This window comes from Ailuropoda melanoleuca, chromosome 9 (genome assembly GCF_002007445.2).
Source record: "Ailuropoda melanoleuca isolate Jingjing chromosome 9, ASM200744v2, whole genome shotgun sequence".
Classification (NCBI taxonomy): domain Eukaryota; kingdom Metazoa; phylum Chordata; class Mammalia; order Carnivora; family Ursidae; genus Ailuropoda; species Ailuropoda melanoleuca.
In genome coordinates, this window is record NC_048226.1 from 95,142,324 (window position 1) to 95,161,922 (window position 19,599).

At 42.0% G+C, this 19,599-nt stretch overlaps 1 protein-coding gene across 11 annotated transcripts in view; it reads right to left on the bottom strand.

Moving 5' to 3' along the window:
* Positions 1 to 19,032, bottom strand: part of TMEM71 (transmembrane protein 71) — a 32,040-nt gene extending 13,008 nt beyond the window's left edge. For 2 of the 11 annotated variants that reach the window (XR_002142344.2, XM_019797964.2), the window contains exons 1-5: positions 18,741 to 19,027; positions 17,250 to 17,331; positions 15,765 to 15,825; positions 13,782 to 13,994; positions 12,111 to 12,283 (exon numbers count right to left, since the gene is read on the bottom strand). Coding sequence is in view for 10 of the 11 variants with exons in the window: in XM_019797964.2 (XP_019653523.1) it covers positions 12,111 to 12,283; positions 13,782 to 13,994; positions 15,765 to 15,825; positions 17,250 to 17,295 (493 nt within the window). In the remaining variant the exon portion in view is untranslated. Of the gene's footprint in view, positions 1 to 12,110; positions 12,284 to 13,781; positions 13,995 to 15,764; positions 15,826 to 17,249; positions 17,332 to 18,677 lie in introns of all 11 variants that reach the window. The other 9 variants (XM_034668633.1, XM_034668634.1, XM_034668637.1 and 6 more) reach the window with 9 other exon arrangements.
* Between the last annotated feature and the right edge of the window lie 567 nt (positions 19,033 to 19,599).

Consider the following 19,599-nt stretch of genomic DNA (forward strand, 5'->3'; position numbering starts at 1 on the left):
TGTGTTTTTGGTATACGGTAAAATCCAGGTGGCCTTGCAAGACATCATGAGCCAGTAGCCTAAGACACATGTAGAGAAGAAGACAGAGTATCGCACCCTGAATCCCCGGGTGCATTGGGGGCTGTACAGACGGATCTGAGAGGTGTGATGCACATATGAGCCTCTCTTTTTAAAAGATTAATTAATTAATTAATTTATTTTAGGCAGGGGCAGAGGGAGAGAGAGAGAGAGAATCTCAAGCAGACACCCTGCTGAGCGAGGAGCATGACTCGGTGCTTGATCTCTGGACCCTGAGGTCATGACCTGAGCTGAAATCAAGAGTCTTGACAATCAATTGACTGATCCACTCAGGCACCCCAGCCTCTCCTCTTTCTTGCATCAAACTATAGCAGATCCAACTCTATTTCTCATTCATTCATTCATTCATTCATTCATTCGCAAACATTTACTGGATGTGATTCAAATGAGGACCTGACCTAGCTGCTAGGGTACAATGGTGAAGATGATGTCTCTGCCCTCATGTGCCTTATGCTCTGGTGGGGGAGATAGAGAAGAGCTGTGAAGGATATTCTCCCTTTGTAAATACCTTGAAATGCTGGATAAAAATATTATAAACATCTTAACTTTTTTTTTCATTCAAGAAGGCTGTGGTCTGGGGAGGGACAGACATACACACCAACAATTAGGATGCAGGGGGGTCATTGCTACCATGAAGGCCAGCAAAAAGCGTCCAGTGAGAGTCTAGGAAGGAGAGTCTGAGTCCATCAGGGGGAATCCAGGCAGGCTTCACAGATGAGATGGTATAAGTGAAAACTTGATGAATAGAAGTTCTTCCAGGGACACAGCAGGAAGAGGGAAGGGCAGAGACAGAATGAACAGGAGGGGAGGAGGGGAAGGGGCAAGAGGAAAAGGGAGAGCAGAGGAGGAAAAGAAGAAAAGACATTAACCCATGAGAGAACATGGGGAAGGGTGTTCCCCGAAGAGCGAATTCTCCTAGGAGCCTAGATAGGGAAGCATGTGAGTATGGGCATTCCTAAAAGGTGATCTTGGCTGGACTGCTAAGCAGGGGTCCGATCATGAAAGGCCTCATGGGTCACCCTCTGTTGCTAAGATATATTCCCAGGTAATTTGAAGCATGAGTGTAAAGTGAGGACTGCTCTGTGTACTCGCTCAGCAATGAGAGACTCCCAGCCCCGTTCCAGGAGTGATTGTGGAACCCCCCAAAAAATACATGGGGTGCTCATATAACAGTGCTTCTTAACTGGAGGAGATTTCTGCCCCCAGGACATTTGGCATGTCTGAAGACGTTTTTGGCTGTCACAAATTGGTGTGTGTGTGTGTGGGGGGGGAGTTGCTACTGTCATCTAGTGAATAGAGCCCAGGGATGCTTTTAGCATCCTGTAATGCACAGGGCAGGCCTCACAATGAAGGACTGTCCAGTCCCAAGTGTCTATAATGCTGAGGTTGTGAAACCCTGTCACAGAGGGAGCAGACCCAAGCGTGGAAGAATCTTGATCATTAGTGCTCTTTCAGCGACTCTGGTAAGCTCTTCCAAGTGGAGAACATCTGTATTTTCCTACATTATCTATATCTTCCTGATTGCCCTTACTCTTGTCAAAACACCCTGCTTTCCGCCTTCATAGGGCAAATCATAATTTATGATGTCATAATTATCATATAAACACATACTATATAATACATAAGTCGTGTGATTTTTGTTTAATATCTGCCTCCCTTACTAGACGAAAAGCACCATGAGAAAAAGGCCGCTTCACCGACCCCAGCCCCAGACACCAGCAATAATGCGGAGCCTATGGTTAGCACTCATTAAGATATGTTAATAAATAGAGAGTTCTGGTAGGCACGCAGGGAGGATGAGGCATGTGAAGCCAATATAACAACTTGGGCCACTGTAACAGGGTCACAGCAGCCATAGAAACAGGGGCTCCGTGCTCACCTTCATGGAGGCTAAAGCTAATTTGAGTTTGAGGCTTTAAGCAGGGAGAGCGGCCTCCTTGCCCAGGCTGGTGGGCTGACTCTGCATGTGGCGCTCCCCTCCCACTCAGCCTGGATACTGAGAAAATGAGCTGGTGCTTTTGGACCCGGGAATTTCTGCCAACCTTGCAGTCTCCCTCCCACCATCCCACCCACAACCTGCGGCCGCTTGACAAGCCGGTCTGCAGAAGCATCCCTGCTGGTTGCCATAGAGAAAGGAAACAGCAGAAAGTGAAATGTAGGGATCAGCCAGTAACGACCACGCTGCAGAGGAGGTCCTGGACCATGTGCATTGCAGCAATATTCACAATGGCCACGCTCCCCAAACAACCCAAGCACTCCTCGATAGGTGAACGAAGAAAGAAAATCCTGCCATTTGCAATGCAATGGATGAACCTGGGGGGACATTATGCTAAGTAAAATAAGCCAGACATAGAGGGACAAACACTGCATGACTCCACTTACATGAGGTACCTAAAACCGTCAGTCATAGAGGCAGAGAATAGAATGGTGGTTTCCAGGGCCTGGGGTGGGGGTGGGGAATGGGGGATTGCTGGTCAATGGGCACAGAGTTTCAGTTACACTAGATGCATAGGTTCTAGAGATCCAAGAAATAACATAGTAGCTATACTTAGCAACTGCACCCTACTCTGCAACATTTATTAAGAGGATAGATTTCGTGTTAATTGTTCTTACTACACACACACACACACACAGGGACACAGGGAAACTCTGGAGTGGTTGGATATTCCTAATGCCTTGATTGTGGCGATGGTGCCACAGGTGTTCACACCTTTTCAAACTCATCGAATTTACACATTAAATATGTACGGTTCTTTGTAAATCTGTTATATCTCAATAAAGCTGTTTTTTTTTTTTAAGAGAGAAACCTATCTGGTCAAATTCACATGGGAGTGAGAAAGAACTGAGAGTTCATGGCTGATTATGTCTTGAAGAATGACGCTTCAGTAGAAGCTGCAGAGCTGTGGATGGGAGACAGGTGAGAGCAGTCAAAATGTCCTTGTTGAACTTAGAGCTTTGCGTTGAGAGCTTGGTGAACTAAAATGTGTCCTATATGGAGTACTGGAATATTATGCAGAATTTTCTAGAAGAGATGGCATTAAAGAAGGAAACTACCAACAAAAATCTTAACATTAAAGAATGATCAAGGATTTCTCATCTGTGGGAAGGCATGGTTTGCCCCCAATGTACACTTTCCTTAAATGACATTTAACGTTTGTCTCCAACCTTAACAATAAACGAGAGGATCCTAATGCAGATAACATTTCAGCAAACAGCTCTTTTGTATTACATTTGAAGATATTGGTTCTATTCTGTTTCTCCCGATTTATTTAAATTCAATCTAGCTCACTTCTGTTTTAAAAGGGTCTGTTTCTTCTGAGCGTATTTCCATATCCTTGCATATAGAATGGGCATTATTGTTTGCCGTGGAGGGAAACACAAAGCCACATACAGATGTTGCCATCAAAGATATTTATGGGAGAGGCATTAGCTCTGGAGAAAACCACAGACCTCAAGCTGGGAAGCCTTGCCTGAGGTTGTCCTGCCTTTCTTTCCTTGGACTGGCAGAAGTGGAGCGGACAGTCCTGATCAGTCCTCCCTGCAAGAATGCTTTATCTTCTTTCAGTATGACTCATAGGCCCTGGGAATGTCTCCCGAACTGCAGTCTCGGGGTCTGGGGAGCTGCAAAATGCCATGGCTAAAAAATGAATTGCAGCTGATGAGGAAGGTGTCTAGACACAGCTGCAGAAGGGGTGAGCTAAGGATAAAATAGGCAACCAATAAAAATCCTTTTTAGTCTGAAAAACGAGGCACGAGAAAGTCAGGGGAAGTAAGTTTTGATTGCATCCCTTGCCCAGAGAGAAAACAGCAGAACAATTTAATTTTGAATTCTTCTTGAGTCTTCTAACGAGGCAACATTTCCAGAGAAAAATAAATTGCTGATAAAAGTCACGGGGCCTTGGGTAAATCCGGAAAACAAGAAGTCTGGGGAAGATTTGATTACAGTTGACAGCAGAGATGAGGGATTTCAAAGTCCTGTGTGCACCCGGTTTGCCTAATTACTGATTTTGGAGGGGGGGTGGTTTGATTTGTTATATTTAGAAGATATTTGGAAACCATGCGAATTTTAGCAAGATATCTCATACTCGTGCAGGACTGCTGTGGTCCAATTGCTTTACAATTGTTTGGACATGTTTCCAGGAGGCAACTATGGGAAAACTAGACGTTAATTTCTGAATATGTAAAACATTGCCTTTAGAACACTGAATCCCAGACTTCCGGGATCCAAGCATCGTTTTCCTGAATTTTGCCTATCCCAGAGCCTGCCTACTCTTAGCCATTTTTAATATTTTCTTTAAATTGTTTCATTAAATCTTTTACCTTGAAGGAAACTTTATGTCAATCACTTAAATGCCATAAAGAGAAAGTAAATGTAAAACTGAGTACAATGAAAATGAGACTTTATTTAATTTGCCCTAAATACTGTTGTACCAGAAAGCTCTGAGCCTGTTCTTTGTTAAAAGAACTTGGTGAAAACAAAAGACTAGCAAGGGTTTGAATCTTAAAGCTACCAAGATTCTAAAATGAGCCTTTCTCCTTGGTTATGCTGGAAGGACTGAGAGAATTGGAAAAGGGACCACAGGTTCTCTGTCACTGTGAGATGCAGTGTTCATGACTTTTTTTTTTTAAGATTTATTATTCATTTTGAGAGAGAGAGAGCACAAGCGGGGGCAGGGAGGAGCAGAGGAAGAGGGAGAAGAAGACTCTCCACTGAGCAGGGAGCTCTACATGGGGCTAGATCCCAGGACCCTGAGATCATGACCCTAGATGAAGGCAGATGCTTAACCAACTGAGCTACCCAGGGGCCCTGGTGTTTAAGACTTCTGTGTCCTAAAGGTGTCTGCCAACCAAGCCCACACTTTGGGAAATGTTGCTTTAGAACTGAGAAGACACTTGCCCATGTACTCAGGAAAGCCAGCCTAGAACCAAGAGATGGAAACTTTTAAAAAGCACCTGATGGGTCAACATAGGCAAGCCACTGTTGCAACAGCATTACCAGTGAGAGGAAGAGGCAGCCTTAAAAAATCATGGCAGTCCAAAATGGGCAAATGCATGGAGACAGAAAGCAGACTAATGGTTGTAAGGGCTGGGGTGGGAAGGAGGGATGGGGAATAGGGAGTGACTGGTAATGAGTGTGGGGTTTCCTTTTGGGGTGATGAAAATGTTCCAGAATTAGAAAGGGGTCATGGTTGTCTGGTGCAGTCACTGTGGAAGACAGTATGGAGGTTCCTCAAAAAATTAAAAATGGGGTTACCCTATGATCCAGTAATCACTTTACTGGGTATTTACCCAAAGAACACAAAAACATTAATTTAAAGAGACACATGGACCTCTATGTTTATTGCAGCATTATTTACAATAGCCAAGATATGGAAGCAGCCCAGGTGTCCATCAACGCATGAATGGATGAAGAAGATGTGGGAAACACACACACACACACACACACACACACACACACACACACTGGTATATTACTCAGCCATCAAAAAGAATGAAATCTTGTTATTTGCAACAATGTGGATGGATTTAGAGGGTATAAGGCTAAGTGAGATCAGTAGAGAAAGACAAATACTATATGATTTTACTCATATGCAGATTTTAAGAAACAAAACAAATAACAACAGCAGAAGAGACAAGCCAAGAAACAGACTCTTAACTATAGAGAACAAACAGATAGTGATCAGGGGGGAGGTGGTGGGGGGATGGGTGAAATAGACGAAGGAGTTAAGAGTACACTTATCATGATGAGTGCTGAGTAATGCAGAGAATTGTTGAATCACTGTATTCTTCACCTTAAACTAATTTAACACTGTATATTAACTATACTGGAATTAAAATAAATTTTAAAAAAGTGATCATGGTTGGGGCGCCTGGGTGGCACAGCGGTTGAGAGTCTGCCTTCGGCTCAGGGTGTGATCGCAGCGTTATGGGATCGAGCCCCACATCAGGCTCCTCCGCTATGAGCCTGCTTCTTCCTCTCCCACTCCCCCTGCTTGTGTTCCCTCTCTCGCTGGCTGTCTCTATCTCTGTCGAATAAATAAATAAAATCTTTTTTTTAAAAAAAATGTGATCATGGTTGCACAAACAACTTTGTGAATATATTTTTAAGAATCACTGAATTGCACACATTAAAATGGTAGATTTAATGGTATGAGAATTATATCTCGATTAAGAGGTAATTCGGGGGGCGCCTGGGTGGCACAGTGGTTAAGCGTCTGCCTTCGGCTCAGGGCGTGATCCCGGCGTTGTGGGATCGAGCCCCACATCGGGCTCCTCTGCTGTGGGCCTGCTTCTTCCTCTCCCGCTCCCCCTGCCTGTGTTCCCTCTCTCGCTGGCTGTCTCTATCTCTGTCGAATAAATAAATAAAAACTTTAAAAAAAAAAAAAAGAGGTAATTCGGGCTCTTATTACTGTAGGCATTTGTGCCCATCTGCCAGGGACGCCAGGAGTAGATAAAATGACCTCTATGTTGCCCTTTGATTAAAGATTCCTTATATAACTTATTTATCAGAAACTTTTTCAAGGCTATGGAACACTCAATTGACTTCTTTATTAAGCTGTACACCATTAGCCATTTCTTTTTATTCTCCTCTTCTATGACATGCTCTTCTGGTTCCCTGCCCGAGAAATTTTCCCCAGAGAACCTTTCCTGGGGATAGCGCAGTTAGCATATGCTCAAGACTCTTGGGATGGAGCCTGGGCTATGCTACTTACTAGTTGTGTGACCCCAGAGGAGGTATCTAATCTGCCTTAGTTTCCTTCTCTATAAAATAGAGATAACAATAATATTCTCTCCGTGTTGTTGCAAATGATAGGATTTCCTTTTTTAATAATGCTGATTAATATTCCATTATATGTATATATCATATTTTCTTTCCCCATTCAGCATTGTATCTTTTTAATAATTTTAATTTTGTTATATTAGTCAACCATACAGTACATCCCCAGTTTTTGATGCAATGTTCCGTGATTCATTATTTGCGTATAACACCCAGTGCACCATGCAATATGTGCCCTCCTTACTACTCATCACCAGCCTATCCCAATCCCCTACCCTCTCCCCTCTGAAGCCCTCAATTTGTTTCCCAGAGTCCACAGTCTCTTATGGTTCATTCCCCCTTCTGTTTACCCCCCCTTCATTATATTTGTAAATATACTGCATATATAATGCTGCAACGAAACTGGGAGTGAGGATATCTCTTTGAGATTTTGATTTCAATTCCTTTGAGTACACGCCTAGAAGTGAGATTGCTGGATCATATGGTAGTTCTATTTTTGAATTTTTTGTGTGAAACCTCTACATAGTGGCTGGACCAATTTATGGTCCCACCAACAGTGCACAAGGGTTCCCTTTTCTCCACATCCTCGTCAACATGGATGTGCCTAAAGGACATTATGCTAAATGAAATAAGTCAGACACAGAAGGAGAAATACCACATGATGTCAGCAGTCCATGTCTCATCTGTACAAGATGAATAAATACTACTGAACTGATCTAATGCAGAGCCCAGAACCTACAGTTACTAATGCTGTGTTGTGGACAAAAGTTTGCTAAGAGGGTAGGTCTTACGTTGAGTGTTCTTAACACATACACACACACACATACACACACACGAGTAATACTCCTTCACAGACACTGGAGAGAGGGGTGTACATAATATGGTTTGGTTGGGGGACACCTGGATGGCTCAGTCAGTTAAGCATCTGCCTTTGGCTTGGGTCATGATCTTGGGGTCCAGAAACTGAGTCCCATGTGGGGCTCCCTGCTCAGTGGGGAGTCTCCCTCTCCCTCTTCCCCTTCCCCAGTTTGTGCTCTCTCTCTCTCTCTCTCAAATAAATAAATAAAATCTTTAAAAAATATGTGGATTGGTTGGGATAACTCTGGCCCATGACCCTCATTATTGTTAGGGGAAATTATGATTGGAGCTTCTACTCGACCTCCTCAGTACCTTTCTTAACTCCCCTTTCTGCTCATTTACATTATCAGTAGATAAACCCCTTTATTCCAGAGACCTGTACAACTTTTCCTATTGGTTTCCAAAGCAGAATCTTAAGGTCCTTTCTTGTTCTGCAATGCCCTTATTATGTTTCCAAACCTCCCCTGGCTATCTTTCCACTTCCCATTGGTGCCTCAAATTCAGTTCATGTGAAATACAATTTGTTGTCTCCTTTCTTGACTCATATCTGTTCTTTTTTTTTTTTTTGACTCTTTAGAGCTAATAAGTCCTGAGCAGAATACCAGCCCCTCCACTAATATATACGTTTCATGAATTAGTGCATATCATCTTCACAATAATTCTATGTGCTAGTGTTTTCCTCTTTTATATGTGAAAAAATGAAGGTCAGAAGGGTTAATTAACTTGCCCAAGAACACTCAGGTTGGAAAAGATGGTTTCAGGACTCGAATTCAGGCCCGTTCAGCTCAAACGCCCATTCTCCTTATCACTCCACCAGTACGGTCCTACAGGCCTTCGTGATGGCTGAACTTTTCCCGCCAACCCCCAGTGTTCTTTGATTCTTCCCACTTCTCAACACTCTATTCAGTCGTTTACCAACCTGTCCATTCTCTGCCTTGAAGGACATTCGTTAAATTTCTTCCTCCCTCTGTATTTCCAGATCCATGTTCCTTTGTCTGCCTATTGGTTTTAATTGCCCTGAGCTCCCACTTGGTACACTTCATCCAATCTTCCCTTCATGTTACTGTTCAGGTAATCTTTAAAAATTCAAATCTGATTATGTTATCGCCCTGCTCAAGAGCCTTCTAAGATTCTTTTGATTGAATAGGATAAAATCCAAGCTCCTCAACACGGCACAGAAGGTTCTCCAAATATATCTTCAGTCTATCTTTCCAGGCTCATCCCCCACCTCCCTGCCTCTTTCTCTTCTCTTTGTCCTGTTTATACATCCTTGTTATTGTGGGAAGTAGGATACACTCCATTTAATTAATCTTTTGTTTCTATAAGAATTATGTCTTCATTTAACAAGTACTTACTCTGTTTTTAAATTGGTCTAGTAATACACTCTCAACCACACATTTAAAAACTGGTGAAATCGTAATCATATTGTGTCAATGTTAATTTCCTGGTTTTGGTAATGACTGTGTATAGTTGAGTAAGTGGTAACCGGGGAGGGAATCTGGATGAAGTGTATGCAGGCCTTCTCTGTACTATTTTTAGCAACTTTTCATGAATCTGTAATTCCCACAACATAAAATTTTTTTAAAAAATGAATGTAGCATTGTGTTTTCTGCCCAGGAAGTAGAATGAGAAAAATAATAAGACTTGCAAGTACTATACCTTTAAATTATTGTATTGCTGTATTATGTGACTCCTCTTACTTGCTCTTTGAGCCTGGGCTATGGGGTATATGCTGGATGTCATCTTGGAAAGAGAAGCAACATCCTTACTGGCACTAAAGCAAAGACTGGGTTTTTGAACCAGACAGACCCACGTTGGATTTCAGTTCTGCTGTTTATAAACTAAATGAACTTGGGAAAGTCACTTAACCCTTAACCTCACTTTCACCATTAATTTAAAAATTATGATCGTATGACCTACTTCCTAGGGGGTTTGGGGATATTTAAACAAGATAATGTATATAAACAAGGTAATCAACAAGATGGAATGTAAAGTGCTTAGCTTATAAATAAACACGCTTGACTTCTTTCTCTAAGGCCATATCAGCAAATCCTGTTGGCTCTTTTTTTTTTTTAATCCCTGTTGGCACTATCTTTGAAATGTGTCCAGAATCCTACTGCTTCTCACCTCTACCTGCTTAGTTCAAGCCACTATTATCTCCCCACTGAGTCACTCCAACAGCATCTTAACTGGTTTCCTTGCTTCTGCCCCAATAACTACCTTACATGTAATCTGAACACAGCAGCCAGAGATATCTTGTCGATGTGTAGATGGAATCATGTTATTCCTCTGATCAAAATCCTCCAATGGGTTCTCTTACCCAGAGTTGAAGGCAAAGCTTTTGAATTGGCCTCCCATTGTCCCTGTCTTTCCCCACTTGCACCCAGCCATGTACTTCTGCAATCCTATCCTCTCTCCTCCCCTCTCACATTCAGCCCTGGGATGCTCCTAGTCCAGAACTCTGTGCTGGCATTTCCTTTGCTTGGATGTTTCCTCTCCTAGATGCTTCCCTCCCACTTTTAAGTCAATGCTCAGAAGTCATTCACATGCGGCCACCTTAATCACCCTACTTAAACCTGCAATACCCATCTCTTCCTCCTTTGTTGTTCCCCACACCGCTTCCCACTTTTAACATGCTGTGTAACTTATGTGTTGTCTGTCTCCCCCCATAGGGATGCAAGTTCCATGGGAACAAGTTTGCTTGCCACTATGTTGCAGTGTGTAAAATGGTGCCCGGTACATAGCTGGCCCTCAATAAAATCTTATGAATGAATGAATGAATGAATTCCAGCAGAGTGAACAACATGAGCACAGCCACAGAAGTGTGGAAGAACATGGTTCTTTCAGGAAACTGAGAGTGGATGAGTGTGACCAGAGTGGAATGTGTGTGTGTGAGGGACCAAGTCTTTCCCCTTCCCTTCTAGAAGACATCTTGAAGGATGCTCAAAACCCCATGCCTCCATTTCCTTACCTCCCACATTCTTCGCACTCCTCCTGGTTCTCTTCTGCCTCCGTCCCTCCACCACCAATAAACTTCCAGATCAACGAACCTGGTTGTCATCCTGTTTAATCCCTGGGCATGATTTGCCACTGATGACTGCCCCATCCCTCTTGAAGCACTATTTTCCTTTGATTATCATTTCACAGCACTTAGTTGTCCTCTCATCTCTCTGGATGCCTCCTCTCAATCCTTTTTGCAGGCTAATCCTGTCCTATTCACCCATTCAAAATGCTCCCTTCTAGATTCCCTCTTTGCCAACTCTACCCTCTTCCTAATCTCTCTCACTCATTCCACAGCTTCAGGGGCCACCTAGAGTGAGGCGACTCTGGGATGTGTAGCTTTAACTCACACTGTCCTTTGAAGCTCCAGATTGACTTGCCCCTTACGTCCCTAAGGAACTTAAACTCAGCATGCTCCAGATCATGCATGTGGTCTCCCCTCACCCAGCAAACCTACTCCCTAGACTCCGCCCTAGCCGTTTTGTCTCCTGAGTCCAGAATACTCTTCCCTTCTCCCTTCACCCAGAGAAACCCCTCCTATTTTCTAGAAAACAGCCCAAATCCCACTTCCATGGGGATGACTTTCCTGAGTTTCTGATTGGGTCAAATCTCCCATTACATCATATACTTTTTCTCCATGGCATTTACCATAATTATTTTATATTTGTGCAATTTTTTTGACAAGGTCTGAAACTCATGCCCCTGCCCCAGCAAACTAGAGGCTGGGGTTATGTTATTCGTATTTACTCTTGCGTCTCCAGACCTAGCACACTGCCTGGCAGATGGCAGGTACCCAATAAATATCCATTGTTTCCATTCTAATAATAAAAATAACTGTGACTACAAATCACTGAGTACCAGGGATTGAACTATTGAACTAGGTTTGACATTCATCGTCCCATTTAATCTTAAGATATACTTTGAGTTCACATCATTGTGTTTACATACATACAGATGTATCTATACATATGCTAATGTATATACATATATTAATGTGTAATATACTAATGTACATATATTAATATTGTATTATGTGTATTACATAGTATGTTTACACAATACCAGGGACTTGGACCCCAACTTCAGTGTCTTTTCTCCATCTATATCCCATGTAGAGAAAGTACATTGAAGATGTACAAATACATTTTTCAGGTATTATCAGCTTAATAATTTACACATTTAAATTAGGCTATTTTGCATAACACATGACATGAACCCATATGTAATTGCATCATAGAAGTAGTGTGGAGAGAACTTTAGGTGATTTTTAAAAACGTGGCCCATCCTTTCTACGCAATGATGGTCATCTCTGGAATTTATATTGGTCCGGGATCACATGGTTGATACTGCCCATTTGCAAGTGATATTTCACTGTGGAAAGGAGATTCAAACTCACCAATTTCATTGCAGTGGTGCGTGTCCAACATCTTGACCCCCTCCAGCCAGTTGTCCTCACTTAGGGAAGAGTCAACATCACCAAAGATGTTTCCATGCAGCCAGGATTTAGAGGCACCGAGGTTGAAGAGATTAGAAAAGGTGCGGCGGATTCTTTTTTTCTTTCTAAATATCCTGGAGAGGAATGAAGGTAGCATGAAGCATCAAGAATAGCAGCCACCTTTGGTTCAAAATCAAGAATTTAGTGAAAGCGATTTGGTGCATAGAACCCGTCTCTGTAACTCAGATCTGCGAAGCTCATTTTATTTGTTCCCTCTGTTAATCCCACAGAAGTTCCTTAAATTTCTGTGTGTTCCAGGCACCTGGATCGATATCAAAGATACTGAGATACAAAATAAAACCTTCGGTACAAAAAGTTCACAATCCAGTACAGGAGAGAGAAAAGAACTATGCAGATGAAGCTAGTGGCTTTGTAGAGCTTACCTCACACCAGATGTCTTTCTTCCTGGTTTACATAAATTATCATTGGAACAGCCCTGTGATGGAAATACTATTGTGACCCCATTTTTCGGATCAGGAAACTGAGGCACAAAAGGTTAAGCAATTTGACTGAGGCCATACATCTAGTAAGTGTCATAACTGGGATGCAAACCCAGGCAGCCTGGCTCCATAGTCTCTGCTCTGCATTACCATGCTATGTAGGGGATGTGCGCTCTGATGGAATTAACTGGAGGCTGCTCTGACAGCACCAGGAAGGACATTGCTGATCAGGAGTCAAGGGATTCTTCTGAGGAGAGGAGACTACTGAGCTGCAGAGGATGATCTGACCTACTCATCGAAGAACAAATAAGTCTCATATTGGGCCACGCTTGGAAATGAGGCTGGAGAGGTCAAATTAAGGCAGGGAATGAAGAATCTTGAATGGTTCTCCATTGCTGTAACGGTACGTGAAGAGTTGGAATTTGATGTTAGAGCAAAGATAAACCACTGGGTATGTCAAGGGAGGGGCATGGTGATGACATAATTTGGTTTGCCTTTCTGAAAGATTTTGACTACCCACCCATCCACACTCCCAGCAGCCCATCCTCTACATTGTGATGAGTGCTAACGTGCTAAGGATAAATCTGGTCATTTGTCATTTGTTAATGGCTCCTCTCTACCTTCAGAACAAAAACCAATGCCCTCAGCTGGACTGGAAGCTTCTCCGTTCAGCCCCTGTGTCTGCTCAGTCTTCTCTCCTGTCCCTTCCACTCCTAGTTTTATCCCTGCCAAACCACCTGACATTTCCCAAATGGTGCAGGGTCTTCCAGCCCTCTCTGGAAGTCTCCTTTGCTACTTTTATTTTAGCTAACATCCTACATCTGTCAAGACTCAAATCAATCTTCATTATCTCTAGGAATCTTGTTTTAACCTGTTTCCCCAAATGAAATTGGCTTCCTTTCCTCTTCTCCTCCTCTGCATTCTGTTCAGAACTCTACCCCCACACCCATATTGCTTCATCTCATTTGTTTGTTTTCATGTCAGCTGTCCTTGCCCCGTATTAGTCTTTGTGCTTCCACAATCTGGAGCAGTAATGGGATCTTAGAAATCATTGCTAAATGAACAAATGAATGAATGAAAAACCAGTGGGTGGATTGGACTTCAGATCTTTTATATAATATCCTCTACTTACCTAACTAAATTCTCCTTGTAAAGAACACTGGTCTGGGGTGGGCTCAGAGTTATGTTGCCATCTTTGTCACAGAGGAAACTGTCTTCTGTCCAAGTGTAGTAGCCGTTGGAGAGGAGTCTGGGACTTCGGCGACAGGCAAAGTGGGAAGCTGTCAGGAGATCTACAGAGCAGCATTCGAAGGAAGTGTCACCATCCAGGAAATCACGGGCGAAACTAAAGAGGGAAGAAGGAACGCCCTTTACATCTCTATCCACTACATCCAGTCCCACAAAAACCACAAAAAGCCACTGTGAAGGAAAATACCTCTTTACATTCAGGGCTACCAGTTACTTCTGCCACCCGAAGAACGTCACTCTTAATCTGGGCCTCATCTCTTCATGAGTGAGAGCATTAAACCACAGGGCATTTTGTGCCTTTTTCTGTTTTAAACATGTTGATGGAAACATTCTGGCTAATCAGTCTTTTCACCATATGATGCAACTACACCCTTGACATTAATCCATTTTCTTGGATGGAAAAATTGCAAAGCAGCCTATCTGGGATGTTGGAAGCTTATAGTCTCCACCCCCTTTCTTTGAATAGCCCTCCAATTGCAGTATCTTTACCCTTTCCCTGTGATTGATAAATTACAACTATGCAGCCACCAGACACAGATGAGTTACAGGGTGAACACGCAGAGATCTTTTTGGCCTTTGCCAATTTCCCTCTAGGTCAGCCGCACAAATGATCATGCAGTTTGTAATTCGGTATCCAGGGAAGTCTCCTACTCAGTTGGGAAAATCTCCAAGTGTCTTAGGTTTGAGAAGCCATCATACGCCTGTGTGATTGAAAGGCTACCTCATGCCACAAGCTCTACTAAATTTATGGTAAAGTTTTATTTAACTTTTATTCTTTTAAGATTTTATTTATTTATTTATTTGTGAGAGAGAGCATGAGAGAGAGAGAGCACAAACGAGGGGGAGACAGCCAGAAGGAGAGGGAGAAGCAGACTCCCACTGAGCAAGGAGCCCGGGATCATGACCTGGGCCGAAGGCAGACCCTTAACCGACTGAGCCTTCTGATGAAGTTTTAAATGTAGAAAGCTGTCCACCATTAATACATGCACTGGAGTTAGTAAAATACTATTCTGAATGGATATTATTTATTGAAAACTTACTATGGGCCTGGCTCATACTTCCTCCTTTATCTACTTTTCACAAACCTCCCCAAAAGCTAAGTATTGTAATCTTCATCATACTGTAGGGGGAAAAAAAAAAAACCACATGAGACGCAGAAGGACAAATAACTTGGACATTTTATAATAGCTGGTGAGTGACAGAGCTAGGATTCGAGCTCCGGTCTGTCTGACTCTAAAGCATGTGCTTGTTCCACATGGCCTTCTTGTTTATCCTTGGCTGATTCATTTGACAGTAGCAAGAGGCCTAGAATTTACAAAGGAGGGCTCGTTCTAACACCAATGCATGATTCCTTTATACCATTGGCACATTTTACAAAATGCTAGAGAAAACATCAATGAGACTGCGTAAGGAATAAGAGAGAAGACACAGGAAGAAAAGGAAGGAAGGGAAAGAAGAGACTTCATTGCAGAACTGGAATAAAATGGTAGACCCCACATGTTTTTGCGGAGAACGGAATTTGGCCAGCTGGGGCATTGGCGTAGAATCGTGTTGCTCTTATAAAGAGAGAGAGTAAAGCATATTTAGAAGAACATCAATTTGAGAAAAAGTAACTATTCATCAGCGTTCAGCAGTTTCTCCACTCTCCAAACAATTCACATTTGCTCCCACACTCACCGCCACCCCCTCCAATTCCATTATAGGTTAGGCAAGTTTTCATTTTGTATGTACATGGGACTAAAGATTTATGCCCATACCAAAACTGGATGATAGCTAAAACTAGTATTTTTAAACCAGGAATAAAACGAAGTAAGGCACACAGGAAGAAACATGATTGATTTGTCTTGAGAAAAGTCGCATGGAATACCTTGGGAAAACACATGTGGGAGACAGTTCTCCAGGGTATCTTCTCTCAGAGCCAGAAGAACCTGCATCAGCAAACAGGAGTGAAGTCCGAATTTATCCCACCTCCCCAACACGCAAGACTGCAAATAATGGAGGCGTCAAAGAAGGTATGAATAGCTCCAGACTCCGCAGAGATTCCAACTGGTGCGGCCATCCAGTGAATCAGGACTAACGTAACGTCACCAGGCCTTTATGGGGAACCAGAAATAATCTAAGGGCTTCTATCTTCTGTTTCTTCTCTCAGTCAACATTCCTTTAGAGGTTTCTTTTTTTTTTTTAATGACAAATTTTTTTTAATGATTTTTTATTATATTATGTTTGTCACCATACAGCACATCCCCGGTTTCCAATGTAAAGTTCGATGCTCCATTAGTTGCGTATAACACCCAGTGCACCATGCAATATGTGCCCTCCTTACCACCCATCACCAGTCTATCCCATTCCCCCACCTCCCTCCCCTCTGAAGTCTAGAGGTTTCTTAGTGGAGGATGAGGCAATAATAAACCATTAGCATCAAACTGACTCATCATGAAAAAGTGGAAGAAAGAATCTTGTGTGAAGCTGTAGAAAACCAAAATCAATGACCCAACGTGCTCGTTATTTTAGCTGACTCAGTAATTTGAGGAATTCAATCATCTGCTTAGACTGTCTCTCATTAGGGCATTTTAAGGCACTTCTATTGTAAAATAATGAGCAGAAGACGTTAGTGGAGAAAAAAAATTAAGTTTTGTTTTGTTTTATATAAATGATTTTCCAATGTATGAAGCCTGTGAATATTCTTAATGACAAAAAAATCATCCATTCATTCAGTCGACTTTAACCAAAGGCATAGCAGCAGATTTCAGGTGGGGAAAGTACGGTTAATTAATATTCTAAACTCTAAAGCAGGATTTCATACAGTAACACGTGAACACTTCTAATAGGCTCAGTGAAACTTGATTCCACTGTGGATGATTAATATCGAAGACAAAGTTTAGGCTTTCAGATAGGGCTGGTTGATTTGAAAGTCATAAATTGTAGGTGTGTGTGTCGGGGGGAAGGGTTAGAAGCAGGGTTAGGGGAGAAATGACAAGAGGAAGGAAGAAACTTGAAACCACTACCATTTTAACAACGCCCTTACTTCCTGCAAGTAGTTATCAAAATCATTCAGTATTTTTTTATAGACAGTTTTGCATCTTAATAGTAGCTGATAAACAGTCTCCTTTCATATTTATGCACAGGCATATAAAAAACCAGTGATTTTTTTTTCTACTAAAAAGACAAATACCACATTTCTCTCAAGGAGAGAAATGAAGTCAAAATCATTGCCAAAGTGAACACTGGCACTTAAGAAGCACAAGCTACTGACAGATGGTTAATGGTATGAGTATCAGCAAAATCAAAGCAAGGAAATTGCTAAAAGAAGTCTAATCGTTCAAAAGATAATTGCGCATAGCAGTTCTCCTACATTTACTTGCCACTGGTGTTGACATCAGTTGAGATATTCGGTACATCTTGGGAAGGCTGCTTGTTCAAACTTCACAGATTTTCTGAAAAAGCCATGAAAAAAAGGTGGATTATATATTAAAAATAGAAAAATGATGCCAAAACAGATGGCATCTACTAATTGCACCAGTCAGACTTGTTTACTGAATGACACAGAGATTTAGGACTGAAGGAGGAGACTGGAACGAGTGACCACCGAGGTTGTGTCTGTGTCTGTGATTTTGCATTATTTCCCATTGTCTGGCTGAGTGCATCCCAATAATCTTGTTCTGGGAATAAGAACAACATTTTATTTGGGAAAGCTAGATTGACACGGTTGATTTGTCATCAGAATAAATAAACCAAGTGAATTATTTGATTAAGAGCTCAGAAAAAAGATTGGGTTGTAGAGCCCTCCAAATAGGTGTATTTGTAGTTTCGTCATCCAACACACATTGCCCTCATTATCGGGTTTCAAGCAATGCTTGGGGATTGGTGTCAGTCTTTTGTGCAACACCTCGAACGATTGACAGGTAGTCATAGCGCGGGGTAGCGGTCTTTAGTAGAGGCTGACAGCCTGGACATTCCCAAGCAGCACAAGCAGTGTTGCACTAAAAATAGCCTACCACCAGGCAGATTTCAAAATGCAATTCTCATGAACATATAAATTGACTTTCTCAATTACAAATTTAAAATATGTCCAAGTGTGTAAATTATGTAGACTTTGACCATATAAACTCACCACATAGATCGACCTGACACTTTCTACACATCGCTATCCTAATAGCCTTGCAAGGTAGGATGAAATTCTTTTCTGACTTACCACTTCAATCCACATTTATAAAATGTGACAACTAGTAATGGATTGTTTTTGTAGTTGTCATACATTAAATCAAACCAGGATAATCCTACAGCTCCAAATTGATACTTTCAATAAATTAGATGCCACACCTTTTAGAAAATATAGATCCTAGCTTATAGAGACCGTTAGAGAACTCAGGAGAACTGTCTGGCATTCCTTGGAAGATCCCTAATTCAAAGCATACATTCATAGATTTTCATTTGGAATATAAAATAATATTGTTTGCACCATAATATAATAGTTTGTCATGGTCCTTTTGATTTTTGATCAATATCATCTGAAGTGTGCAGCCCAATTTAGACCCTGCTAGCTTTCCCCAAGCGTTAAGTTTAATTTTAAACCAACAAGTCCTGTGGCAGAAAGCAAGGTTTTACTGCTATATCTTACAAATATTTGTATCAGGCTACAGGCAGGATACTAACAGATAATCGAGTATTAGTAACACTGAAAAAGCCTTCAGTAACAGCTTTAAATCTTTTCAAGAAACACATTCCGTCTACCAGTTCCATCAAAGTAACACATCTGTTCTGCAAAATAACCTGTCCATACATGTTCTTTCCAAAGGGAGTTCCCAGTTTCCTCTTCCTATTGATAAATAGAAGAATTACTGACGTGCAAATTTCCTCTGGTCAACGGTGGAGAAATCCAGGACTTAGCGGTTCTTCAGCTGAAAATAATGTCGGAGTGTCAACAGGTACAGAGAAGTCTTGTAATAAAGGGAAATCCCATTCCCTCCCTCTAACAGATGCCTGCACACATCACCATGTGCGGGAGTTTGCAGAGAAGTTTGGTCTTCAGTGGCCTCCTGTTCTTTTGGCCGTTTCCTAGAATAAAAGGGCATGTAGTTCTTGAGAAAGTCCGCTTTATAACTGCTCTTGTTTTCTTTCAAAAACAGTCTGCGTAACCAGAGGGAGAGGCAGGATGAGGTCACACTTCCTGTTGGGCTCTCATCAGTGGCATTCACACCCAGGAGTACGGTGAAGACTCAAAATAGTTTCCTGGACCAGCAGCAGGGGATGTGCAGCCCACAAATCGGGCCAGCTGGATACATCATGGTCACTCGAGGGATGCTTTTCTGAGCTACCTCCTCACCCTCACTGTGAGAACATAAGAACTTCCCGAGAAGCAATGCTTCTTTCTTGTCATCCCCTGGTCCTTTTCAGCATAGTAGTGCATAGTCGTGCTCTGTCCAAATCAATTAAGTTTAATGGTGATAATGCACTGATGCTATTAAATTCAGAATACTATTCAATACCAGGAACTGGATTTTGTGAAACTGTCTGTAGTGGCAATATGTTGATTCACCAAACGTTGAGTTTTACAGGAAACTCTACGGGTGGCATTTTACAGGTTATATTTGTGTTTTAGCTGAGCTCAAAGAATTTCCTGCTGTCGGTGGGCTCCTAAAAATCTCTGCTACTGTAAATGATAAAGAGAAAATACGTTCTAGCAACACTAAGGTGCGTTGGGT